At 49.8% G+C, this 21977-nt stretch overlaps 1 protein-coding gene across 1 annotated transcript; it reads left to right on the top strand.

Moving 5' to 3' along the window:
- Window positions 1-209: 209 nt before the first annotated feature.
- On the top strand, window positions 210-4564 carry RPS15A (ribosomal protein S15a). Its single transcript, XM_039560420.1, has 5 exons — window positions 210-280; window positions 1358-1495; window positions 1650-1729; window positions 3166-3251; window positions 4429-4564. The coding sequence occupies exons 2-5, from the start codon at window positions 1363-1365 to the stop codon at window positions 4520-4522; spliced, it is 393 nt and encodes a 130-aa protein (XP_039416354.1). The 5' UTR covers window positions 210-280; window positions 1358-1362; the 3' UTR covers window positions 4523-4564.
- Window positions 4565-21977: the final 17413 nt, after the last annotated feature.

The raw sequence follows: 21977 nt of genomic DNA, 5'->3' as shown, positions 1-21977 counted from the left end.
GACACAGCCCGTCCGTCAGCCGGCCTTTGCTCGCCGCAGCTCCGCGCCCGGCCCGGTGCCGCTTTTTGTCCCTCGCGTGCCGCCATACCCGCCCGCGCGGAGCGTCCCCGTTCCTATGGAAACCGGGAGGCGCTGTCGCTCCGGAAGTGCGGCGCGCGGCTTCGGCCAATGGGGAGAGCCAGGCTTGAGCCGCGAAGTCTCGCGATACCTCTCGCCGGCCGCTGGCCCTCCCATCACCCCGCGCGGCCCGGGCTCTTCCTTTTCCGCCATCGCGCTCTCGGTGAGTGGCGCTGGGGCCGCGGCCGCGCCGCATCCGCCCCGTCCCGGCGCCATCCGCCCGCCGCGCCCGTCCCGCCCGCGCCGCCGGGGGCAGCGGGCACCGCCCCACCCGCCTGGCCCGGTTTGAGCCGCCGGCACCGGCCGTGGCGCCGTCCGGAGCCCCCGGAATGCGGGGTGGGGGGCGGCACCTCCCGCCCGTGGCCCCGCGATGCGCGGCGGGAAGCCGGGGCGGCGGCCGGGCCCGGCCCGGAGCTCTGGGCAGCTGAGCTGAGCAGGGCGCGGGGGAACCGCCGAGCTTGGCGACTGTAGGGCGTGCGGATCGTGCGGCGGGGCCGCGGAGGAGGTGGCGGAGCGCGGGCAGCGGGCGCGGTCAGGGCCCGGAGAGGGGCGGCCCCGGCGCGGGGCGCTGGCGGCTTTGCCCGGGGCGGGAATTGGCCCGCGGGGGGTGGTATCGCAGTGGTGAAAGTCCGCGTGGGCTGCAGGACCTGCCTCAGTGACCGGGGCACGGACACCTTTGTGGACGGTTCTGGCAGCGCCCGGGCTGTGTCAGAGAGCGGCGGCAGTGCCGGGGTGCTCCGAGGCTCCTTTCGCGAGCGTGTGAGAGCTGCTGCCGGGTTTCCTTTCCGAAGTGCTGTGTTTGTGCATCCTGCAGGTTTTTTGCAGATCAGTGAGCCGAGCAGCATCTGTTGATTTAATATCACATAGGATCTAGTTATTGCACAGGGTTGATAGTATGGAGTTGTGTTTTAGTTGGGTTATAAGGCCAAGCTGATTTACCTGGAGAGGTGTCACGCTGCTGACATGGTGTCTGGACGGTGGTTTTGAAATTGTGTGTGTGCTTTGATAAAGCAAAGTTTTAACTGTGTCAGATTTCCTGACGTGTTGTGGTAGTGGTGATGCTTGATCACAGCTGAGCGTGTGACTTGGCTCACTTACTTAGCTTGGGAGTGCTTTTTAAGGTTTAATGCAACTTTCTGTCAGCCTTGGATCTTTTAGATCTAAAATTAGCGTTAAGAGAAGCTCTGCTCAGTATTTGCGTGCCGAAGAGCCGGCGCGCTCACTGCTGCCCTTCCTGCAGGCACCATGGTGCGGATGAACGTTCTGGCCGATGCTCTCAAAAGCATCAACAATGCAGAGAAACGTGGGAAACGCCAGGTGCTCATCCGGCCGTGCTCCAAAGTGATCGTCCGCTTCCTGACCGTGATGATGAAGCACGGTAAGTCCTGGCCGTGCTCCCCCCGTGGCCGGGGGTGCTGCTGTGGTAAAAGAAGTAAATCGAGGGGTTTGAAGGAGTTTGGTGCAACACAGTTAATTAGTTGTGTTATTGTAGCTAAGTGTTAGCTGTTTCTCTGTGTGCTGGTCTCGTGCAGGTTACATCGGTGAATTCGAGATAATTGATGATCACAGAGCTGGGAAGATTGTTGTCAACCTCACAGGCAGACTCAACAAGGTAGGATTTGTCTTCCTGAATTCAGTTCTCTAAGGAGGTGTTTAAAGGAGAACTGTTTTTTATTCTATGTTTGTCTGCCCCATTTCTGAAAGAACTGCTTGTGAAGAAGGCGGTATTTGTTGAATCTGTGTCAATAAGAGTAGCATGAATGTTGTCAGTTAAAAGGCTGGTTAATTTGTCTAGTTTCATAACGATCTGGGTCACTAATTACATTTCTTTTAAACTCTGAATATGTAAGACGCTTTCAGGGAAGTCTGCTTGCAAGTGCTGTGTGTTTCTCTCTCTTCAAAGGCTTTCTGGCTACCTAGTGCTTTCTCAGTTTCTTTGATGTTTAAGCTATCTGGAAGACTTGTCTTAAGAGATAGGAGCTGAGTTGGTTTCCAGTTGATGTTTGATACCTGCAGATGTGGAGAAGACAAACCTTTCTCCTGCTGCCAGGTGGGCTTTGCTTGCAGTGAGGGAAAGTTGAATGTTACATTAATGGTGCTTGTTAAGTTCCTGGGGCATATGAGGCATTTCATGTGTGTTTTGGAAGTTTTTAAATGTTTATGTCTCAAACTACTGAGCTTTGTAGTTCTGTAGTGGCTTGCTGTGCATCATTGTTCACAGTTAAGCTCTTCAAGTGAGAGTTGGCTCTTCAGTAAAGAAATAAAAAAATTACTTGGTCAGAATATATAGGGGGCTGTCTCCATGATGAATAAATAATTGCATCTGAAAATTGTGTGAGTGTATAAGGCAGATAATCCTGACACTCCCAAATTCCTGTAGCAATTACAGTGTTATGTGTCTGTAATAAGAGTAATGCAGGTCAGATTTGAGGGTAGTGTTCCTTGAACTCTTTCAGGATGATTTTGCAATGGATCTTCCAGGCTGCAGCTGGGTATAATGTTTCTCTCAGTCATTGCAATAAGGGAACAGTTGTTTAGTTCACAAAAGTGTGCATAGTGCAGGAAGGTGTGCTGCTGGTTTGGTGTTGGATAGTTGTTAGGATAATTGGAGCCAGTGAGGTAATGAGGTGGTGGTCTCAGTCAGTAACTAATTACCTTGAAAATCCCAATAACTTCTGTGCATGTTAATTTCTTCCTGGTTAAAATCCACATGGTTTTTTGTTTTCTAACTATGTATGATGGTTAGAGGTGGAATATCCCTGAGCAATCCCAGGAATTCTGCTGATGTTACAGCATGCTTTTGTGCTTCCCCAGGTGTGGGCATTACTTGGGTGGTGTAGCTTCAGCAGCAGCTTAAGGCTGTTGAGGTGAGGAGGAGGGGGCGAGGCTGAGGAAGTAACGGGTGAGGAGCTGCTTGGGGTGGGGGCCCCGGGTGGGAGTGCAGAGAGTGTGTAACAGCATTGGTAAAGTCCTTCAGGCAGGGAGCTGGGATCACAAATGTGCAACTCCATAAAGTTGTTCAGTTTGTAATGGAATCCTCTTTTACAGTGTGGTGTAATCAGTCCCAGATTTGATGTGCAGCTGAAGGATTTGGAAAAGTGGCAGAACAACCTGCTGCCTTCCCGTCAGTTTGGGTGAGTATGGGAAAGGGTCGAGTGTGTGTTGTGTGTAAAAATGTTACACTCATAGACTGCCTGAGTTAGACTCACCTTGCACCTTTCCTCTGATCAGCCTGGAGTTAAATTCCAGTCTTAAAATTCCATCCTCCATATAATGTCCCTTTTAACCAGTTTTAAAGGGGCACTGCTAAGCAAGGTCTGTTTCTGCTTGGCTTTGGTAAAATCCTTGTTTTACCATTTCACAGTTTAATGGAAAATTGGACTTTTCTCACACTTGTTTTGGTTTTATAAATGGCCATTTTTAAATGGAGGAGGAGTTATGTAAGTTACCCAGTCAGTGGAAGCAGACTGTACAACTTGAATTCAAATGTCATGATTGTGTGCAGATTAATCAGATGTGAAGTGATGAGGGACTTGGAGCCTTGTTGAACAAACCTCCCCAACACAGGAAATCTTACTATTATGCAGTGTATCCTGACAAAGTGTATGGAATCAAGCGCAGTAAATCCCAGTGCAGCAGGATGGCAGAGCTAGAAGAGTCTCCAGAGCCTCAGCCAGTCTGTCCCATCAAAGGAAGGATTAACAGTTCTGTGCTGTTTCTGTTCTTAAAGCTCCAGCAGTAACTCCTGCTTCAGCTGTCCCTGTGTAGCTACTCTGTGTGTTGTCAGAAGGAGTTTTAGAGTATTTATAGAGTGGTGGGACAGGAGGTTCTCAGACATGAAGCTGTGTGGGTGGGGTGTGTTGGTAATGCAGATGTTGGCATTAGCAGTGGCAGCTGCTGCCCATGCAGCTCCTCCCCTGCACCAGGCAGTGTTCAGCACTGAGGAGCTGTCTGCCACCGTGGCACCTCTGCCTGCACTGGGGAGCAGCATCTGTGGAGCATAGAAGTGGACTTGGTGTAGAAACCTTAGAGTTCCTGCTGCTGCAGCAGCTGGACAGGGACTGCCCAGCAGGAATATGCGAGGAAAGAGGCAAATAGTTGGAGAGCAGAAGGCTGTCGCTGCTCTGTGTGTGCTGCAGAGCTGTGCTCGTGAGAGGAGCTGCTTTTGCACTGTTGATAATCCAATCTCACTGCCTTGGGCCCGTTCTTACAGGAACAGGCCTTGCTGTTGTAACACAGATGAAGTTGGTGCTGTCAGCTCTGCGCTGGCCTGGAACAGAGATGAACTGAACATTTGCTCTCTCTTGGCAGGTACATTGTACTGACAACCTCAGCTGGCATCATGGACCATGAGGAGGCGAGACGAAAACACACAGGAGGCAAAATCCTGGGATTCTTTTTCTAAAACTTGTAAAAAAAGAGGATACTAATAAATTGTTCAAATGGACTCTGGTGTTTCCAGTCGGTGTTTTAATGACTTCGAGCACTGCCTGTGATAGTGCTTGTAACAGCTCTTCAACAGTGCTCAAGTTCCAGCTTCTCTTCAGATGATGTTTGGGTTCCACACCATCCCTGGTCACAGTTCTGTTTCTGTTAATGATACGAGGTACTTCTGATAGTTACCCCTGGAGTGGCAGTTTGGGGTCACTGTACAAGAGAGCCTCAGCAGGGGAGCTCTAATGCTAAACTAATGCTAATCCCAGCTGTCCTGCATGGGGTCACCTCGCAGGTGTTCTGCACATGTGTCTCCACAGTTATATGTGTGTGATTCTGGAGTTTCACCTTTTAGCTCAATAACAGAAGATGCCTTGCCAGAAGGTATTTCCTGTTTATGGTTAAAAAAGTTGTGGGATGTGGGATTCTGGAATAATTAAGATGGTTGAAGTTTGATTTCAGATCATGAACTTGTTCCACATCATACAGTGTAAGGAGTAACTGAGGTTGGGAGGTGAGTAATTTTTTTCCTTCAAATTTCTACTTCGAAAGTGTTTTGAAGCACCAGAATTTTGGGTAGAGTAGTTGCCATATAGCTGTTTTGTATGTTGGCACAAAGAAACAACTGTTTGGGGTTTTGTTTTTAGAGTGAGGATGTGAGGTGGTCAGAACCTACAGATAGGGAGTATTTAGTATTGAATGAGCTGGTGTTTGCTTCAGGGACATGACAGCACAGTGTACTTGATGCAGAGAAATCGAATGTATTTCAAGGCACTACCTGGAGCAGTCCAGTGTGAGTTGGTAGAGGATCAGGGATTGCTGATTGCACTGTCCTCCAGGAGCAGCTGGAGATGCCCTGCCTTACTTCACTCTTTGGAGTCCTATCCGGAAGGAGCCTACGGAAATGTAGCAAGCCTGTTTCGACACTCTAAACCAGCTGGTGAATTTGTGGTTCTGATACAACAGTTGGAAACCAAGCTTTCCTTCTCGGTGATGCATCCCCATGCCCACTGTGTACAGTTGCTTGAGCTGGAAGTGCCTTGAAGGTGATACTTTATCACAAACCTTTTCCCAGAGCCTTGGCATGGAAGTGACTCCTGAGGCACCAGCTGTGAGCTCTGTAACCTCTCTCGGTTCAGTCTGTTATTCCTTAGGGAGAAAAGGAGAAGGTGATGCTGGTGAGCAAACGGCTTTGCACTGGACAGACAGTGCAGTGTCACCTGATGCGGTGGAGGGCCAGCAGAGCTCTGAAAGTGCTGGCAGGAAATGTGCTGGCACCAGCGTCCTGGCTTGAGCCTGGCTGAGAGGAGCAGGGGGACAGTCTAAAGCTGGTTTACGTGCTCTGTCACAGCTGGGATGGTTAAGGTCACAAAGTGTGTGTGGATGGGAGACAGCATCAAAACATTCACACCACTGCTCAGTGCGGCTGGAAACAAATCTGCTTAGCTGAAGATCGTGTACCCTGAATTAGAGTAGTTACAAAGTCAAGGGGCTGTTTTAACCCCTATTTTGTTGCCAAATCAAGCTATTTAATGTCAGGTGGGGTTTTTCCTATCCTTAATGCATATTCTGCAGTACCACCTGACACCTGAGGTTTTGTACTTCTTGCTCAGAGTAACCCCATAGATAGTATCAAGATTGCACTATTCTTTTTTTATAAAGTCTTGATTTTATCAAGTCTACAATAGACACGTTTCTTACACCTAATGGAAGAAGGTCAGTGACACTTTTAAGGCTTCCTTTAGGTTAATTTACAATGGCAAGTTTCCTGCGAGTTTGGCAGTTGTGTTTCAACTCAGTTTTACACAGGACATGCATGGTAATTTTTCTGACCCAGCTTAGCTGTGTGTGTCCTTTACAGAGACTCCTGAGGTAACAATTTTGATGTTCTCAGTTGACAGATCAGTTAGAAATCAGCTGTGAATTATTTCACAAGCCAGCCCAGCAACTTTTATAGAATTATTAAATGGAAATTAGAGCTCTGATGTAACAAGAGCGACTTGGAAAGGAAGCATCAGCAGAAGCACCTTTTCCACAGTATATCTACAAATGTAACTGCACCCAGGCTTACCACATGTGGAAGCTGATGGGACTGATTTGAGTTCACGAGATCATCTCTGAGCTTGCACCTCGCTGGTGAGAGCTTTACTCCTCAGCTGCTGGTTGAGAGCCAAGAACTTTGGAAGGGGGGCTTGGGAGCTGACAGGAGAGATGATGACGTGCCCTGCACCACGACAGCTTTAAATGGGTTTGCAGGAGTTCTGACTCAGACAAGTTTAAAACCTGAAAGTGGTATTTTTTTTAACCTCAGTGATTTTTAGTGGGCTGAGGGCAGGTATATGCCTTGGGCAAGCAGTTTGTAGGTAAAAGCATTTTGGGTAAGCAAAGGATTGATAGGAGGTGAGAGGGAAAATGGCACAAAGCTGAAAGTGCAGCGTAGATTACAACAGGTGATAAGGGTCAAGTGTTAGTTCACAGAAGGGGTTTGGTACCTGTGGGGCAGAGGGAACATCCGTGGTGGAGGAGTCCCCTGCGGGACAGAGGCAGCTGACCTTCATGTGGGGAGAATGGCAGGGTGTGTGACCCCTGAGGAAGCCCCTGGCTTTGCCCCTGGTGCTGTCCTGGGTCCCTTGTGGTCCAACACCGGACTGGAAGCGATGGTGTCACCTCCGTGTCCTTTACAGCCCTCCGGACCCCCTCGCTCCGTGCCTGGCGCCGTGGGGCAGCCGCTCATGGGGAGCCCGTGCTGGAGCTGCGCTGCCCGCAGCCCCTCCCTACGGCTCAGCTGGTCACGGGCAGGGGTCAGCAGTAGCAGTCCAACCCTAGGCGCTAGAATGGGCTCCGAACTTAATTTAGTTGTGAAAATGAGCTAATTGGAAGTAGTTGGGAGAGGGTTGGTGACGCCCTTGCGAGGTACAGCCCGATCTCACCTGTGCGCTCAGATCAGCATTTCGCGGTGCCGCTGCTCCTGCTGCCACGGCTTAGGAAGAGGATGAAGGATCCTCGAACCAACTGCGTGCCGCGAATCCGGGGAAACTCCTGCTTGCTGGAGCAGGAGAAGGTGGCAACAGAGGGCAGCATCCGACCGGCAATCGCTGGAGACTGCGGGGAACCGGTGTGAGCGGAGCGATATCCTGGCTCCTGTGCCCTGCTCCGCAATGAGGGCTTTTTCTGTCTTTGACGTTTGGAGCCTGGTTTAAGGTAATACGGGAGGTGAGAATAAGTGTGGATCTTCGAAATACTGCAGCAGGCTAAGAAGCCTGGGGTGTGACAGTGGCTTTGCTGGAAATGCACCTTTTCCTCCTCATCCTTTTGTCTAATGTTATTTAGCTAATTTAGGTTCAAGACAAGGCTATGTCTCACTGCCAATTAATGTAAATATCCATCTCTCAGTAAATATCTGGATGGATTCAACCACAGTTTAGTCTGGAGAACTATTCTAGTGGAGTCATGGGGTTTCAGAGGCTGGTGCCCTCCATTCTTGCTCATGCCTCTGATGTTTTCTCTGCTCAGGTGCTGCTCTTGTGTTAATGCAGTAATGGGCTGTAATTTTCCTGATCCTCAGGACAGCCCATCTCATCAGCCATGTGATGGAGCTGGGAACAGTGATGCTGTTGGTACGTTTGTGCTGGGGCAGGATTCAAGTTCCTGGTCTAGTTTAGTTACATTTTATTGAGGGTTTTATCTGCTGGTGCTGCACTTAATCATTGTGTGTGCATTTGTGTGGCATTGTCTGCTTTTGGACAAAGTGCTCTGGCAGGGTATGTGACCCCCCCCCCAAACTTTCAGACTGCCTAGGAGGTGCTTTTTCCACAGTTTGGGGGTAGTGCTGTGTGAGGGCCATGGAAATGGAGAGCATTGCTGTTACTCTATTATCCATTGCTAGTCCCTCTTGGCCCTTTATAATTTATGACTAGGAGTTGGTTTTTTTGTATTTAATTCACTTGATTTATTGTTCTCACTCTGTTCTCACTCACACTACACATTCTGCAGAAAACTCTTTTTCTAGGAGCTTGCAGTCCCCTGCCCGTCCTCTAGATGTCTCTCTTGCCTTAATATAAGAAAATATGAAAAAGGCAAAAGTACCGAAATACTTGGTACGTGATCTTGCATAGAAATGTCTATGTGCAACACTCCTCCATCTTCACCTCTCCAGCTAGATTAGAGTGGGATTGGCCCCTTTATTTGTGGGGAAGAAATGTGGCACAACCATTCTTGTTGTCTTCCAGTGATGCAAGTTATCTGTGCTTTCATCTGGACGAGGCTGTAAGCAGGAAGAGGCAAGAATTATGTCGGGGAGTAGGGGAAAAGTAGCTGATGGGTGAAGTTAAAAGCTGCTGCTGAAGCCCACCTCTGGGCACTTTCCCACTCTCATTAGCTCCATGGATGGAGCCCAGTTGGTGTTCAGTCCACTGTTCTGTCCCATTTTAAAAAGCAAAGTCCAGGAGCGTCAATGACAAATTTAGGTTTTTAGTATCTTTACAAATTGGGCCTTTAACCATGAGGATGAAAAAAAAAGGGAGAAATCAAAGGTTATTTTTTCCATTTCTCCCTACACCTCTGCAATTCACATGGATGCTTGTCTCCTCACTTGCAGTAACATGCCCAGCTGTATTCTTGCATAACAGGATCCTCGACACGTAATCCACATGTCTGTGTGGGCTGGTAATTAGCGCTGGCCCTCCTTCAGTCCTTGGGATTCATTCCTTAGGGCAGCAACATTAGCCCCTCCATTCAGCATCTGCACTCCTCAAGTTTGAAACTATTTTTGCCTCACTGGGGCAGGCTGTGGGTGTCAGAGCTGGCTGCACACCTGGCTGTGTTCGTGCTGGGACCCCTGTTTGTTCTGTTCGGGATGGGCTCACGGATCTGTCCCTCTTGGGCAGAAGCCAAAGTCTTGTTTTCCATGACTGGTGGTGCATCTCTGTCTTGGTTCTATTTTCAGTTCAACATTCTAGTCCAGCCCAGGTAGCAGGAGCTGGGGTTTTATGTGAAGCCTTGTGCAGAGTGTGTTACATCAGGTGGAAGATGAGATGTGTGTCGTAGGGCCACTGAATTCATCTGCCAGGCAGGTGTTTGCTCTGGGAGGGAAGCAAAAATCAGGAGACTATTTTTAGCTCTGAAATACTTTTCTTGAATGACATCCAGTCCTTGCCAGCCTTTGGTGAGCAGAGAAATAATCCCTGAAGGGAGCAGCCGGAGGTGCCTGGATCTGCGCCGGGCTGCCGGCAGCTCCCGCTGTGGCTGTGGGAGTGCTGGGGCAGCTCCTGGCACTGCAGCCACCTGCAGCCACCACCCAACGCAGGCACTGGGTGAGAGTGAAGTGCTGGAGCGCAGGGATGGATCTGAGCTTGAACGAAAATGATTCTGAGTCCATTTTCCTGCAAGAGACCCTGTTCTGTGGAGTGGGACGTGGGCAGGGAGCCACAAGTCCACTGCACGTCAGGAGTCAGCCTTGTTCCTGTGCCCAGGCCAGAGGACAAATCTTGCAAATTGCTGAATTACTAACCCAGTGCTGGTAGGTGGTGGCTCCAGAAATAGATACAGGGATAGCGCATAACGCTCCCTGATAGCTGAAATAAAAAGAATTAAACTGTACAAAAGTGTGCTTTAATTGCTAACTCTCTCCTGTCTGCTTAAATCACTAGAAATAAAGGTCTCCTCTTTAGTGATGAGCAGTTCCAGGCAGAACAGACGTGATGGGGGAAACATGTTTGGAATAAATACTGATGTGAATGACACTTATTAGCTACAGTGTGGCATATTTATTTCTCTGTACTTAGCATAATAGCACAGCTTGAAACGAGAAGGGTTCTTTGCTTGTGTCTGTGTGTGCGTGCGTAAAAATAACAATGGCTCGTTGTGGGCAGAGTGCAGACGGCTCTGCAGTAGCGCCGGTGCCTGGGCGCGGTCAGCGCTGGGCAGTGAGCGAGTGGCTTTGGGCGAGCACAGCCCTTGTGTCTCCCTCGTGTCAAAGGGACGCCAACGAGAGCAGCCCGAGCGGCCGCCTGGCTCTTCCCCCGTCTCAGCTGCCTGCCCGCAGTGGCTCTGCTCCGCTTTTGGGGCTGGCAGAGCTCCTACAAGGGCAGAACACCCCTTGCCAGCCTCCCTGGGACTCCTGGCAGGGTGACCGCAGCCCGCAGCCTTAACTGGAGCTGCGGCTGGAGTGAGAGGGGAGTGGAAACATTCTGATTATCTCACAGGAATTCAGTCCCAGATGTGAAGGTGACTGGGTGAAAGCTTTATTACCTCCTGAGGAGCCGGGTGGGGATAAGGCTGGCTGCTGGAATGTGCAGGTTACCTTCCCTTCTGCTCATGGCACCCTGCTCATCTCAGCCTTGTCCTGCTCTTCTGTGGTTCCAGGTGCCAGGGGCTGGCAGCCCTGCCCCTTCTCCTGCCGTGGGGTTTGGGACTCCTCAGGGAGAGAGGGCCTGCAGTAATTGTAGAAGCATTGACCAGTTCAGTGAGGGCATCACACACTCCTGTTGCCATTTCCTCCCCAAGATCCTGGAGCAGGGAGGGAGGGAAAGCTTTTCTGAGGGTCTGTGTTGGGCAGACACTGCCAACCAGCACAGGGAGAAGGATCCCCTTGCAAGAGCTTCCAGGCAAATCTCCTGGCACTTGAGTGGTACAGTGGGCGTCATCTCTGAGTTGTTGCTTTGAAACAGCAGTTTCTCGTCTCTTCTGCATACATTTTAATGTAGGAATGTGTGGACATGGACAATCTTGGACCTCTACTGTCCTGCTTAAACTTTGAGTGAAGGTGTCTGGTGGATTGCACAGCTGCTTGGGGAAGGGAAGACAACAGGGACAGACAAAGGGGCTGTCAGAGCCTTCTTTCCTTAAGAAAAGTCATGAGGCATTTCAGATGAGAAGCCAAGGGGTTCTCAGGTAGGCTGTGGATGCTGAGTGCTGTCTCAGGAGTCATCTCACAAGCCTCTTTGTTGAGGGGAATAATTATACTGTGGTAAAAGTATTTACTTGCGAGGTATTTGCCTGCCTTGTTGTACTGTATTCTTCCTTTGCTGAAATGTAAGATGAAAAACCTGGGAGTAACAAACTTTCTGTTCTAAGTCCACTTGATTGAGTGCTTGGTTCAGAAATACCATAAAAGTGCCAGACCAGAGCTTGAAATATCTCATTACCAGGTATCAGGCTGCTTGTAACTTCTGCTCTGGGACTGTTGAGGATTATTTTTCCTATTGGTCTTTTAACAAAAATGCCAAAGGGGGAAAAACTATTACAAAAAATAAAAAAATGCTGCTCTGATTGAAAATAAAAATGCTGAGGCAGCAGCAACTTTCAGTAGTGCTTGCTCTGTTGCATTGCCCTGACATAGATTATTTCCAGGCCTGTGGGCTGTTGTGAGGGTCTGTATGGGCACAGTCCTGCTGGCTTTTGGTGTGCTGGGAGGTGCTGCAGAGCTGAGAGATGAGCAGGGAGTTAAGCTGAGACAAGCTGGCAGCGAGGCAAACACTCTGATGCTGAGGGTACAGCACTGGATGGCTGCAGCCAGACAAGTGTCCCCTGCAGAGCATGGGCAGCCTGAGCAGTGGAGGGACCTTGCTGGATCCTTTGTGGCTGCTGGTGACGTGTGGCAGTGTGGGGACTCTGCTTCCCTGCTTGTGCCCTCTCTTGCAGGGCTGTCTGCTCTCCCAGCTCTGGGTGCCAGCACAGTGAGAGAGGTGAGGGAGCTTGTGGCACTGCCAGGCTCTGTGTGACGGGTGTTGGAGCAGTGGGGCTGCTGTGGGCCGGTGAGAGGTGGCTGAGGAAGCAGCTGAGGACTGGTGGAAGCACGAACACACAGCTGCGGTGCTGGGAAGGAAGCGTGGGCAAGGCTAACACAGAGCGCTGCTGGAGAGGTGGGGAGGGCATCTCTGCCTGACAGGAGGAGGAAGGTGCTTAGTCAGAGTTGGAGATTCATGTGGCACCTTCATAAACCTCCTGGAGAAAATGATGCTCCAGAAGGATAGGCTTGGCCAGGTCCAGCTCATACTGACTTTGGGTGGCATCAGTGTCTTTAGTCCTGGGCTTCAGCATTGCTTCCCTGCTGCCTGGGCAATTTTCCAGCGGGGTGGAGGATCTCCATTTCCTGCTGGAGAATGTGCTGTCATGGATGGAGGTGCCACAGCTTGTTCACCAGCACTGGAGCCCGCTGGCATCCTGCCATTCCCTGCTGTCTGCCAGGAGCTGTGCCCTGGAATGTCCCTCCTGCCTGGGGCACACAAACAGAGGTGCTCAAAGGCACTGGGGAGGCGGTGCTCCAGGGCAGCTTGTCCTTGTGGGGTTCCTGTGGTCCTGCCCAGGGCTGAGCGATGGCTCCTTTGGCCTGCCAGGGGCTGCAGTCCCCTCCTTGCAGCAGTGCTGGCACTTCCCACAGCAGGGAAAGGGAAACTCAGAGACGTGGCAAACAATTTGCAACAGTTAAAGCTACACAAAAAGCATCTTGCATGGAAAATCAGACAGAGCAGGAAAAACAGCACTTACCATCAATATAACGCAGCTGAAATCTCTTTCTTGGAGATAATCATCTCTGACTCCAGCAGTAAAAATAAAGGGCACAAACTGGAAGAAGCCAGAAAACACAGTCGTGGGAGTGAATCTCGGTGAAATGAAAATTAAAAACACAATGAAAAGCACAGAATTGCCTTAAGTAAAAACAGCCGCCTGCCCAGAACAGCAGCCGGGATGATGTGGGGAGCACGGGGCTGTGGGGAGCCGGCTGAGCTGGGCCCGAGCCAGGGCTCAGCTGGGGAGGGCACGGGGAAAGCGAGGGGCCCTTGCCCAGGCTGGAGAAAGATCGGGATTTCAGCTTTCCCTTGCAGTCTAGGAGACGTTCATCTCCTTGCCTTTAGCACCCAGCCTGAAGGATAAAGCAACTTACGGTCTGAAGGACGAGGGCTGCTCCTGGCTCCCACAGATTTAAGAAAAGCCCCTCTGATTTCAGAACAGTTCTGGCTCTCAAAACAGCTGTCTTAGAAAGGTGATTTTAGTGGGTACTTAAAAGCAGAGCAAACTTCAACTGTCCCACAACCAGCACAGCCGATTGAACTCGAGAAGCTGTGCCCGGCTGCTGCCCTTTGCTGAGCCGGCCTTCCCCGGCCTGTCTGCCCGCGTCCCAGGGCTGTGCCAGCCCGTCCCATCCCCGGCTCGGACCGTGGCAGGGAAGGGTTCTGCTGGCACCGTTCATGAGCAGCCCATGGGCGCCGTTCTTGTCCCTGCTGTGTGGGAGCATGGACTGGTGCAAATCAGAGCCACGAAACGGGGCTCCCCGTGCTGTTCCCTACTTCATTTAAAAATAGGTATCTCTTTTTAAGTGCTATGGGAGATGCTCATCCTTTTATCAAAGGATGTCGGTGTGTGGTGTGAATATGGATGCGTTTTGACTATTTCAGGCTGACCTTGATGTGTTTGTTATGCTAAGTGCCATAAAAATCAAACTGCTAAATTAACTAGCTGCTGTTTCCACAACGCCAGGGAAGCACCTGGGGCCCTTTTGCTCCCTGTAGACAATGGCTGAGGGAGGCTTATGCAACTCCTGCTCTGCTGGTGGCTGCTCTCTTCCAGAGCTGGCATGGTATTTTTAGATGCAAAGGAGAAGTGTCTCCTAACTATATGCTAATCACATTTTCAAAGCTTCAGCTGATATTAAAATGATTCAGCCGTGTCCTGAATTCACATACTTTTGTTTGTTGCCTTTTGTATGCTCTGTGTAGCTTTTCATGTGACTGTGCCTATTTTCAACCAAAATCAGGGTTTGGGAGCTGCTGTATGACAAAGGATGTTTTTATCCTTTTTTGAAGATCTTTTGAGTTATCCTTAGCCCCAGCTATCTGAAATACAGACTCATGCATATATATTCTCTCTGCAGGCAAAGAACAGAGGCAGGAATAGACTTTACAGCTGTGATTCTCAAATTTTATTAAAGGGCTGCCTGACCTTCAGGGGAAAGGAAAGTATTTGAGAACCATCATATCTGATGCTGCCACCCTGATGTTCATTTATGGCCAAATAACTTCTTGATAGGATTTTTTTATTAGTTTTGCTGGCCCTTCTGTTTACTCTCTCGCCTGATGGGAATGTGCTCAATAAATGTCCTTGTCTGTGTCTCCCATGGCACCCTCGGGCCCATGCTGAACACGGGTCTGCAGCCCTCGTGGCCTCTGCCCCATCAGTCTGATGTGGTGTCTGCCAAGCTGAGGAAAAAAGTCACTTTACTGCAGATAGTCTGGTGAAATTAGTCCTTTTCTTTGTGAAAAGGTGCTGCATGCTGAGCCCAGGATGTGGTCTGGTGCTTGAGAAGTGTCCTCAAACCCAGGGCAGTGCGCAGTCAGGTCCCTGTGTGCTGGTACCAACAGGGAACACAACGAGGGAGTGCCACAGCTTTTCCTGGTGAGGACTGCAGCTCAGAGCAGGGTCCTTGCTGGTGGGGTCATTGGGAATGAAGGGGAGGTGATGGGAAGACCCAGCTGGGCTTTGCTGGTGCTTCCAGGCTGGGCTGGTGGGGCAGAGGAGAGCCGTGAGCTGGGGGCAGCTCTCCACAGAGGGAGGTGATGCTTCCAGAACCAGGCCTTTCCGTGGGTTTGCTGCTCCCTCCTGGGCCACCTCTGCCCATGGCTGGGGGGACGCTGGGCCCCTCTCCCAGGGATTTAGGGATCTTTGCCCTGTCCACCTCTCCTGGTGCCGTGTCCAGCCTGTGGGCTCAGATGGGCCAGGCGTGTCTGGAGGACCCCATGGCTGCTGACGGGAATGGGCTGGTGGCCCAGCACAGCTGCTGGCCCACTCGAGCTTTGAGGGGCTGCAGGCAGGACCCCCTGGCCCTGCCCAGCTGGAGCTGCTGCCTCGCCAGTGTCCCAGCTCCACATTGCTGCTGTGCCAGCTCCTGCTGTCCGTGTAACTGAGAGCTGCCACAGGATCTCTGCCGTGTCCCCTCTCTTCCCAGCACTGCTCTTCTTCCCCTCCTCCTCTTTTAATCCCTGTCTTGCTTGGATTCAACTTTTTATCCTGATCTTCAAGGACCAACTCAAAATGCCTCCAACAGCTCAGGAAGCTTCCCAGATTTGCGTTTAGCATGTTTAAATATTTAACATATTTAGGGTTGAATTAAAGCAAAGGGAGATAAAATTGGGAACAGACTGAAGAATGAGCGTGTGTGTGCATGTACAGAGGAGTAAAGGCGATGTGTGCAGATACACAGGGGAAGTAAAACATGGGAAAGGACACAGAGAGAGCCTGGTCCTTCTTTGTTGTTGTATCAAGCACACTGTGACTAATGGCGATGATTTCCCATACCCCCCCAGTACCATAACAGAAGAAAAAACCTAATTGTCATCTGCCACCCACTGTTTGTAAAGCAGCTTCTCTTAAATAGTTCTTATGTATTGAGTTCAGCTGTCAAAAGGAGCAGCCTTTTCCATGGTCTGCAGAATGCATTTCAGTATGAACACAGCTCGATGCAAAGGTCACCCCATCAAAAATGTTTCCCTCAGTAGTGAGCATAATGGCAAAACCCAGCATTTTGCAGTCTATTCTCACCATTTTACTTGATATTTCTTAAATGTTAGACAGCTGGAGATTAAATTCCCTTTGATGGGCAGAATTTGAGGGAGAATATTTTGTACCATATTTTGGGTTTCCCCCTCCTCTCTGCCATGCTGCAGTATGGGCACTTTAATAGCTCCTTCTGACAGGTAGTATGAGCCATAAAAAGAGCAGGAGACAGAGGAAAATTGCCTATTGTTTTTCAGATTGGCTATCGTTCCTTAGGATATTAGTATGTGTTCCCGTGTGTGCCAGCGTTTTAATGGTAGTTTGGGTTCCAGATGCTTAAATTACTCCACCTGTCAGTGTTTCCATTTACTTGACACCTTCCAAAATGAAAAGACTTTGGGAGACAGCCTACAGTGGGAGGGAGACCACAGCAGCAAATATCACTGGAGACAGTAGGCAGGGGTCACACAGCAGTGAGAGCGAGGGTTTCTGCTTACATTTCCCAGGAGCTGGGGTAAGGCAGATGAAAGTTATAATTACAGGAGTGCCTGCTCTCTGTGTGTGCTCTCCCACATAACCTGGCAGGGAAAAATAGGACATGGCCAGGCTGTCATCTGCTGGACATCTGAAAGTGGGTGTGACGTCTTCAAGGATATAACTTGCATGTTTCACCCACATTCTTACAAAAGCTTTGCTGTTATTGAGTTGCGGAGGGAAAGATTGGAAAAGGTTTTATTTGCCCCCAGAGGAAATGTTTTCTGCTGTTGTTCTGCCTGGATTAACCCGTGGTGGCTCTGGCCCAAAGGACTGTGTGTAGACCATGGAAACAGTGCTCTACATCAGCTCCTACCAAATATGTGTTGAGTGATCCTCCTGTAATGGCAAAAGGAAGCTCAGGATAGTTGAAAATGTAATCCCAGCTGTTCCCTTTCCCGTAGAAGAAGGAATCTGGCTTTCAAACGACATTTCTTATATTTTCATCTGTAGCTGGATTGCGTGCACTGATTGAAGCTTCACTCTGCTTAAGGGTAGAGAGACCTTAAAGAAAAAAAAAAAAAAAAGGCAAGTACAAACGATGCTACACTTGAGATTTAAGACCTGCCATTAAAGGCAGTCCTCAGGAGAAGTTCACATTGTGACAGTGGTTGTTGATCAGGTGGCCCTGGAACCCTCACCAGTGGTGGTAGGTCACTGTCAGCATTCAGGAGGTTGTACTGCCTCGAGGAGAGATGAGTGGGCCAGTCTGCAGGAGGAACCAGGGCTTGCCTCACGGAAGGTAATGTAGTGTCACAGTAGTGTCCTGGTATGGTGATACACACCCTGATTCACCAGGGCACAACAACAGTCTGGAGATCTTGAACGTCAGCCTTCAGCAGGGCCTGGATGCAGATTGACCCTGGAGCATCTGAATCATTAAGACCAGGCTTTACTGTTTGATCTGTTAATGAGTAGTACTAACGAATTGCAATCTTGTTGGAACAGCTTCTGAGATAGCAGGGACAGCTGGGATAGTGCCAACAACACCTTATCTGCAGGAGATACTGCCCAGATACTGCCCAGTACACCCCGAACAAATTCTCTGGTGGGTACAGGTGTTGCTTTGTCTCAGCCATGCATCAGGACTGAAAACTTCACATCTCTCCAGGCCTTATTCTTCTTGTGAATGTTAGATTTCCCCTTTTAAAAGGGCAACTGTGCCACATGTAAAAAAATCTTAGTTACGAGTGTGCTTTGAATGAACAGAACCTGCTTTGCTCTGTTGTACTGGCAAAAATGTCTTGACAGGGGCAGGTATCGAAGTCCTGGGCTGAACAAACTGGCCTGGAATTAGGCAGAGGATGTTTTGCAAGAGTGTTCCAGCTGGCGAAAACTACACAGTCTGGTCTCCTCCTGCTTCTACACCACTGTGCATTCCAGAGAGCTCCTTTGTTTTGTGTTTTCATGGCTGAGTGCCGGGGTGAAGGGTCCTCACTGGGTCTCTGGGCCCCTATGCAGGTGACAGTGCCACGAGGTGGCAGTGGCCACCAAACAATGTCTGGCCAGAAGCAGGATGTCCAGGCAGTGCATTTGTTGAGCTCTTTCTCTCTGATTTAAGGGTGGGAGCACAATCCAGCCCCTAAACACCAGCTGAAGCACTGCTGTACCTTGTATTTGTCCTTTGACTTTCAAGTAGACCCAAATCCCTGTTTCTCCATTCCCGTGTTTTTTGAGCACCTCAATAAAGTCAGGTTGAGAGAAGACCAAATTGTTTATGACCTGTGCATTGCCCTACTGTGTGCACCCCTCAGAGCCTTGCTGCCCCTGGAGGGCTCGCTCCTCTTCGGGCTGCACGTTCCCTGCAGGATTACCTCGGGTGTTTAATGTAATGGTGCTGCTCTCCTTTTTCCAAGATATTCTATTTCTGGCTGACATTTTGCTCTCCTGTGCCTGGGCTGCCTGGGATGGCCAGTGGGAATTGCAATGCAAATAAAAGCTAAATCACTTGGGTGATGGTGGCTCCACTGCCCTCTGACAGGTCTCTGTGTCTGAAGGGGCAGAGAAGTTTTCCTGCAGTTTGCTGGGACAGACTTTCAGAATAATAGAATCATTTAGGTTGGAAAGAATCTTTAAGATAATTGAGTCCAGCCATTAACCCAGGACTGCCAAGTCCACACTAAACCATATCTCCTGCACATCTTTTACACAACTCCAGGGATGGTGACTCCACCATTCTCGTGGGCATCCTGTTCCAACGCTTGACAAACCTCTCAGTGAAGAGATTTTTCCTGATGTCCAACCTAAACCTCCCTTGGTGCAGCCTGACAGACAGAGATGTTTTTACCATGCAGTTGATATTTTTTGCTGCCTTTGGGGTAACCAGGGTAAAACAAGAACCAGTCCCCCTAAGGAGAATGGCTGGGAAAGACAGAATGGCTTTTGCATTCTGCAGTCAAGTTACTGAATAATCTGAAGGCAGGCCAGGAGCATGGAAAGAAGGCAGGAATCACCCCTGCTCTGTTTCTCTGCTGATAAATCAAGCACAACAGCACAAAGCTTAATAAAGCACTGTGACATTTTAGGTAGAAGGTTGCACATGCAGTTAAATGAGCTGTCTACCTGTGATGGGAGGCCTCACTTTCCAACAAGGGACTCTGTTACTGTGACACCATAGGGGCTGGTAGATTCTGTGTGCTGTGGATTTCTGTAGGCAAGCGCCTTATTTCAGGTTCTCTCTGTAAAAAGGATTTTGCTTCACCCAGCAGGGGTGATGTGAGGATATGTTTGTTGATGTTCTTGGGGTCCTCATCTATTTTTGGGAGAGCTCCATGAAAGGCTTGAATGCCAAATTCTTCCTGTCAGAGCATACCCATAATTAAACCAGTCTGTTTATCCGTGACAGACAGGCTTATTATTGTTTTTTCTAACCTTGATCTAACAAATTGTGCAATGTGGTCTGCCACACATCTGCTGCTCTGTGCCTGCTGGGGAGGGTGGACACCTGGTGTCAGTGGAGGAAGAGTAACGGAGTGGAAACAGTGGCCTCACTGAGAATTTCCTTGGAAGGTGAAAGCCCTGCGTGGCTATTTGTGAAACGCTGCAGCATGGGCAGGTTTGTTGTCAAGCAAGAGACACTGGAAAAGCAAACAACTGCAAACTGGCCAAGTGCTGGGTGAGGACCTGTGAGTTGTGACAGGTGAGCTCACCTGGCAGCAGCCCTGGCCGTGTCACACGCTGGTGGCTGCCCGTCAGAGGCACATTTGTGCAGGGTACCTGGTGCACGTGTCGCTGCCCCTCGGTGCAAGACATGGGCTGCTTCCGTCACGTTGTCTTGGGGCCAGACAGGAAAATGACACGTGTCATCATGTCACCGTGACTGGTTCTGCTCTCCTGAAGTTGAGGGGAGAAGGGGGAATGTCCCCTTGTGGTCAGAGCTGGGTAGGAAGGGGAAGCAACTGGTTGGAAGGAGGGTGGATGCCGGAGCGCTGCATCTGCCGGCGTGGACACTGGAGCCTTTGCAATATATAAATCATGGAAAGTCTGTGTGCTTTTCTCATTGTGTCAGAGTCAGAAAGCCCTGACCCAGCTGGAGGAAAATAACAATTTGAACAGAGATGTCATCAAGCAAGATGTTCCAGCTCATTAGAAAACAACTTACAGGACGCTTGAAAGACGCCTGCAATGCATAAAAAGAAACAGCTCACTCTTGTACTGGAGACCTAAAGCAGAATAGGCAGATATGACCCAATCTCTTCATGCTGGAAAATTACTGCCTCTTAACTTGATGGTCTTGCCTCCTTAAATTTGTTACTGGGAAGTGATTTAGGAGCAAGTGTAAGCGTGGCTCAGTTGCTTACCAGTCTCTTGGTTGTGAGCATGTGTAATGAATAGAAAGACAATTGAACAAGCAATATTGTCTCCCTTTTTTGCTGGCTCTTCCAGGTGTCTAGGAAGCTTAAATAGGAAGAATTTGAAGTGAACTGTGTTGCCTGACCCTTGCATTGTAGGCAACTATGGTCTTGCTATTTGGAGTACAAACCTCTGCTCGGGTGCCCCAGCAGCCCACTTGGGAAGCACAGTCCCAGTGACAGACACTGCCACAGGGTTCAGGAAATGAGCTGGTTCCAGGGCACAGCTGATGTGGGCACAGTGCACATTTTGGGGATGATCTAAGTGGTCTAGCAACAGATGGCACAGATGGTTGTATCTGTCTGTCCTCCCCTCGTGTCAGTGCAGAGTACCAGGCTGTTGCTTTGACTGCAGAGCTGGGGCAGACTTGCAGGTGTGCTCTGCTCACAGGCTGTGTGCTGCTGGCAGGGAACATCACCTCTCTGTGGTGGGCTGTCATGTTGGAGGGCTTTTGGCTGGAATATGGCCTCTGGGAGATGACTCTTTTATGAGGAAAGACAGCAAAGCCCAGCATCTCTGGGACCACAGCCATTTCCAGAGAGTGCACCTACCAAGAGAGAAAGTCCTAAGGAAAGGAGAAAGTGGTGGCATGGCTGGAGGGACCTGCAGTCTGTCATGTGCTTCACTCATTAGTGCTTGAATGTACCTTTTTATTCACCATATTCCATGGTTCTAGAAAAATCAAACAGCATCTGTCTCTGAGTATAAAAGCCCAGGAGCTCTGAGCCTGGAGGGCCCCAGGTTCCCACTGGCTCTGCCAGGGGAGTGAGAGCCAAGCCCCAGCTAGGGAAGGTGCTCCTTGGCTTGAGACTGTTGTTTCACAGCAGGACACATGTAAGCCAAAGGCTCTCAGCCCTGAGTCAGGCCATATGGCATGGGACCACTCCAATGTGTCTGTTTGGCATGCCAGGATGTGCAGGGATAGGGGAAGCAGACCAAAGTTTATCACCCAGCAGGGATACACCTCCCAGTCTGCCACTTCCCCAGGGAAGCTATGGTTTAATTACTCTCAGTGCTGGGAAACAAGCTTTTATTTCAAAAATGGATTTCTTTGACTTCAGTTTCTGCCCATCAGGCCCTATTTGCTGAGGCTGACTCTTGGCTCTTCCCTGTGCAAGTGCTGGTGAGTATCAGTTGAGCTGTGCCTTTGTTTTATTCAGACACATTAAATTCCTTATGTCTGTCTCTGCAGGAATTGTTCTCCAGGTCCTGGTTTCCTTTCAGATCTCATTTAAACTCATTTCCATGTCTTTCCTACTCTCTGAAAGCTGACTCTTTGTCCTGGACACAGTTCCCAGTATTTAGGTCTATGTACAAAGTTAAGGTGTCTTTCATGCTGCCTGGCTCTTCAGTCATGCAAGAATGGCAGCAGCATTGCAGAGACCATTACTTTTGTGTCTGAATCCTTGTTTTCTGTCTTTTAAACAAAACATTGTCTTTTTGGATCCCAAATCTACAGCCTTGCATCGTATTCTGCAGAGGTAATCCATCGACACCTGTTCTCACCCCTGCAGACAGCACAAGCAGGTCTGGTTGGGAGCTGGGGTTTT

Source organism: Corvus cornix, chromosome 14 (genome assembly GCF_000738735.6).
Source record: "Corvus cornix cornix isolate S_Up_H32 chromosome 14, ASM73873v5, whole genome shotgun sequence".
NCBI classification, from domain to species: domain Eukaryota; kingdom Metazoa; phylum Chordata; class Aves; order Passeriformes; family Corvidae; genus Corvus; species Corvus cornix.
Note: the sequence above shows the minus strand (reverse complement) of the source record. Positions and strands in the feature narration are given on the sequence as shown.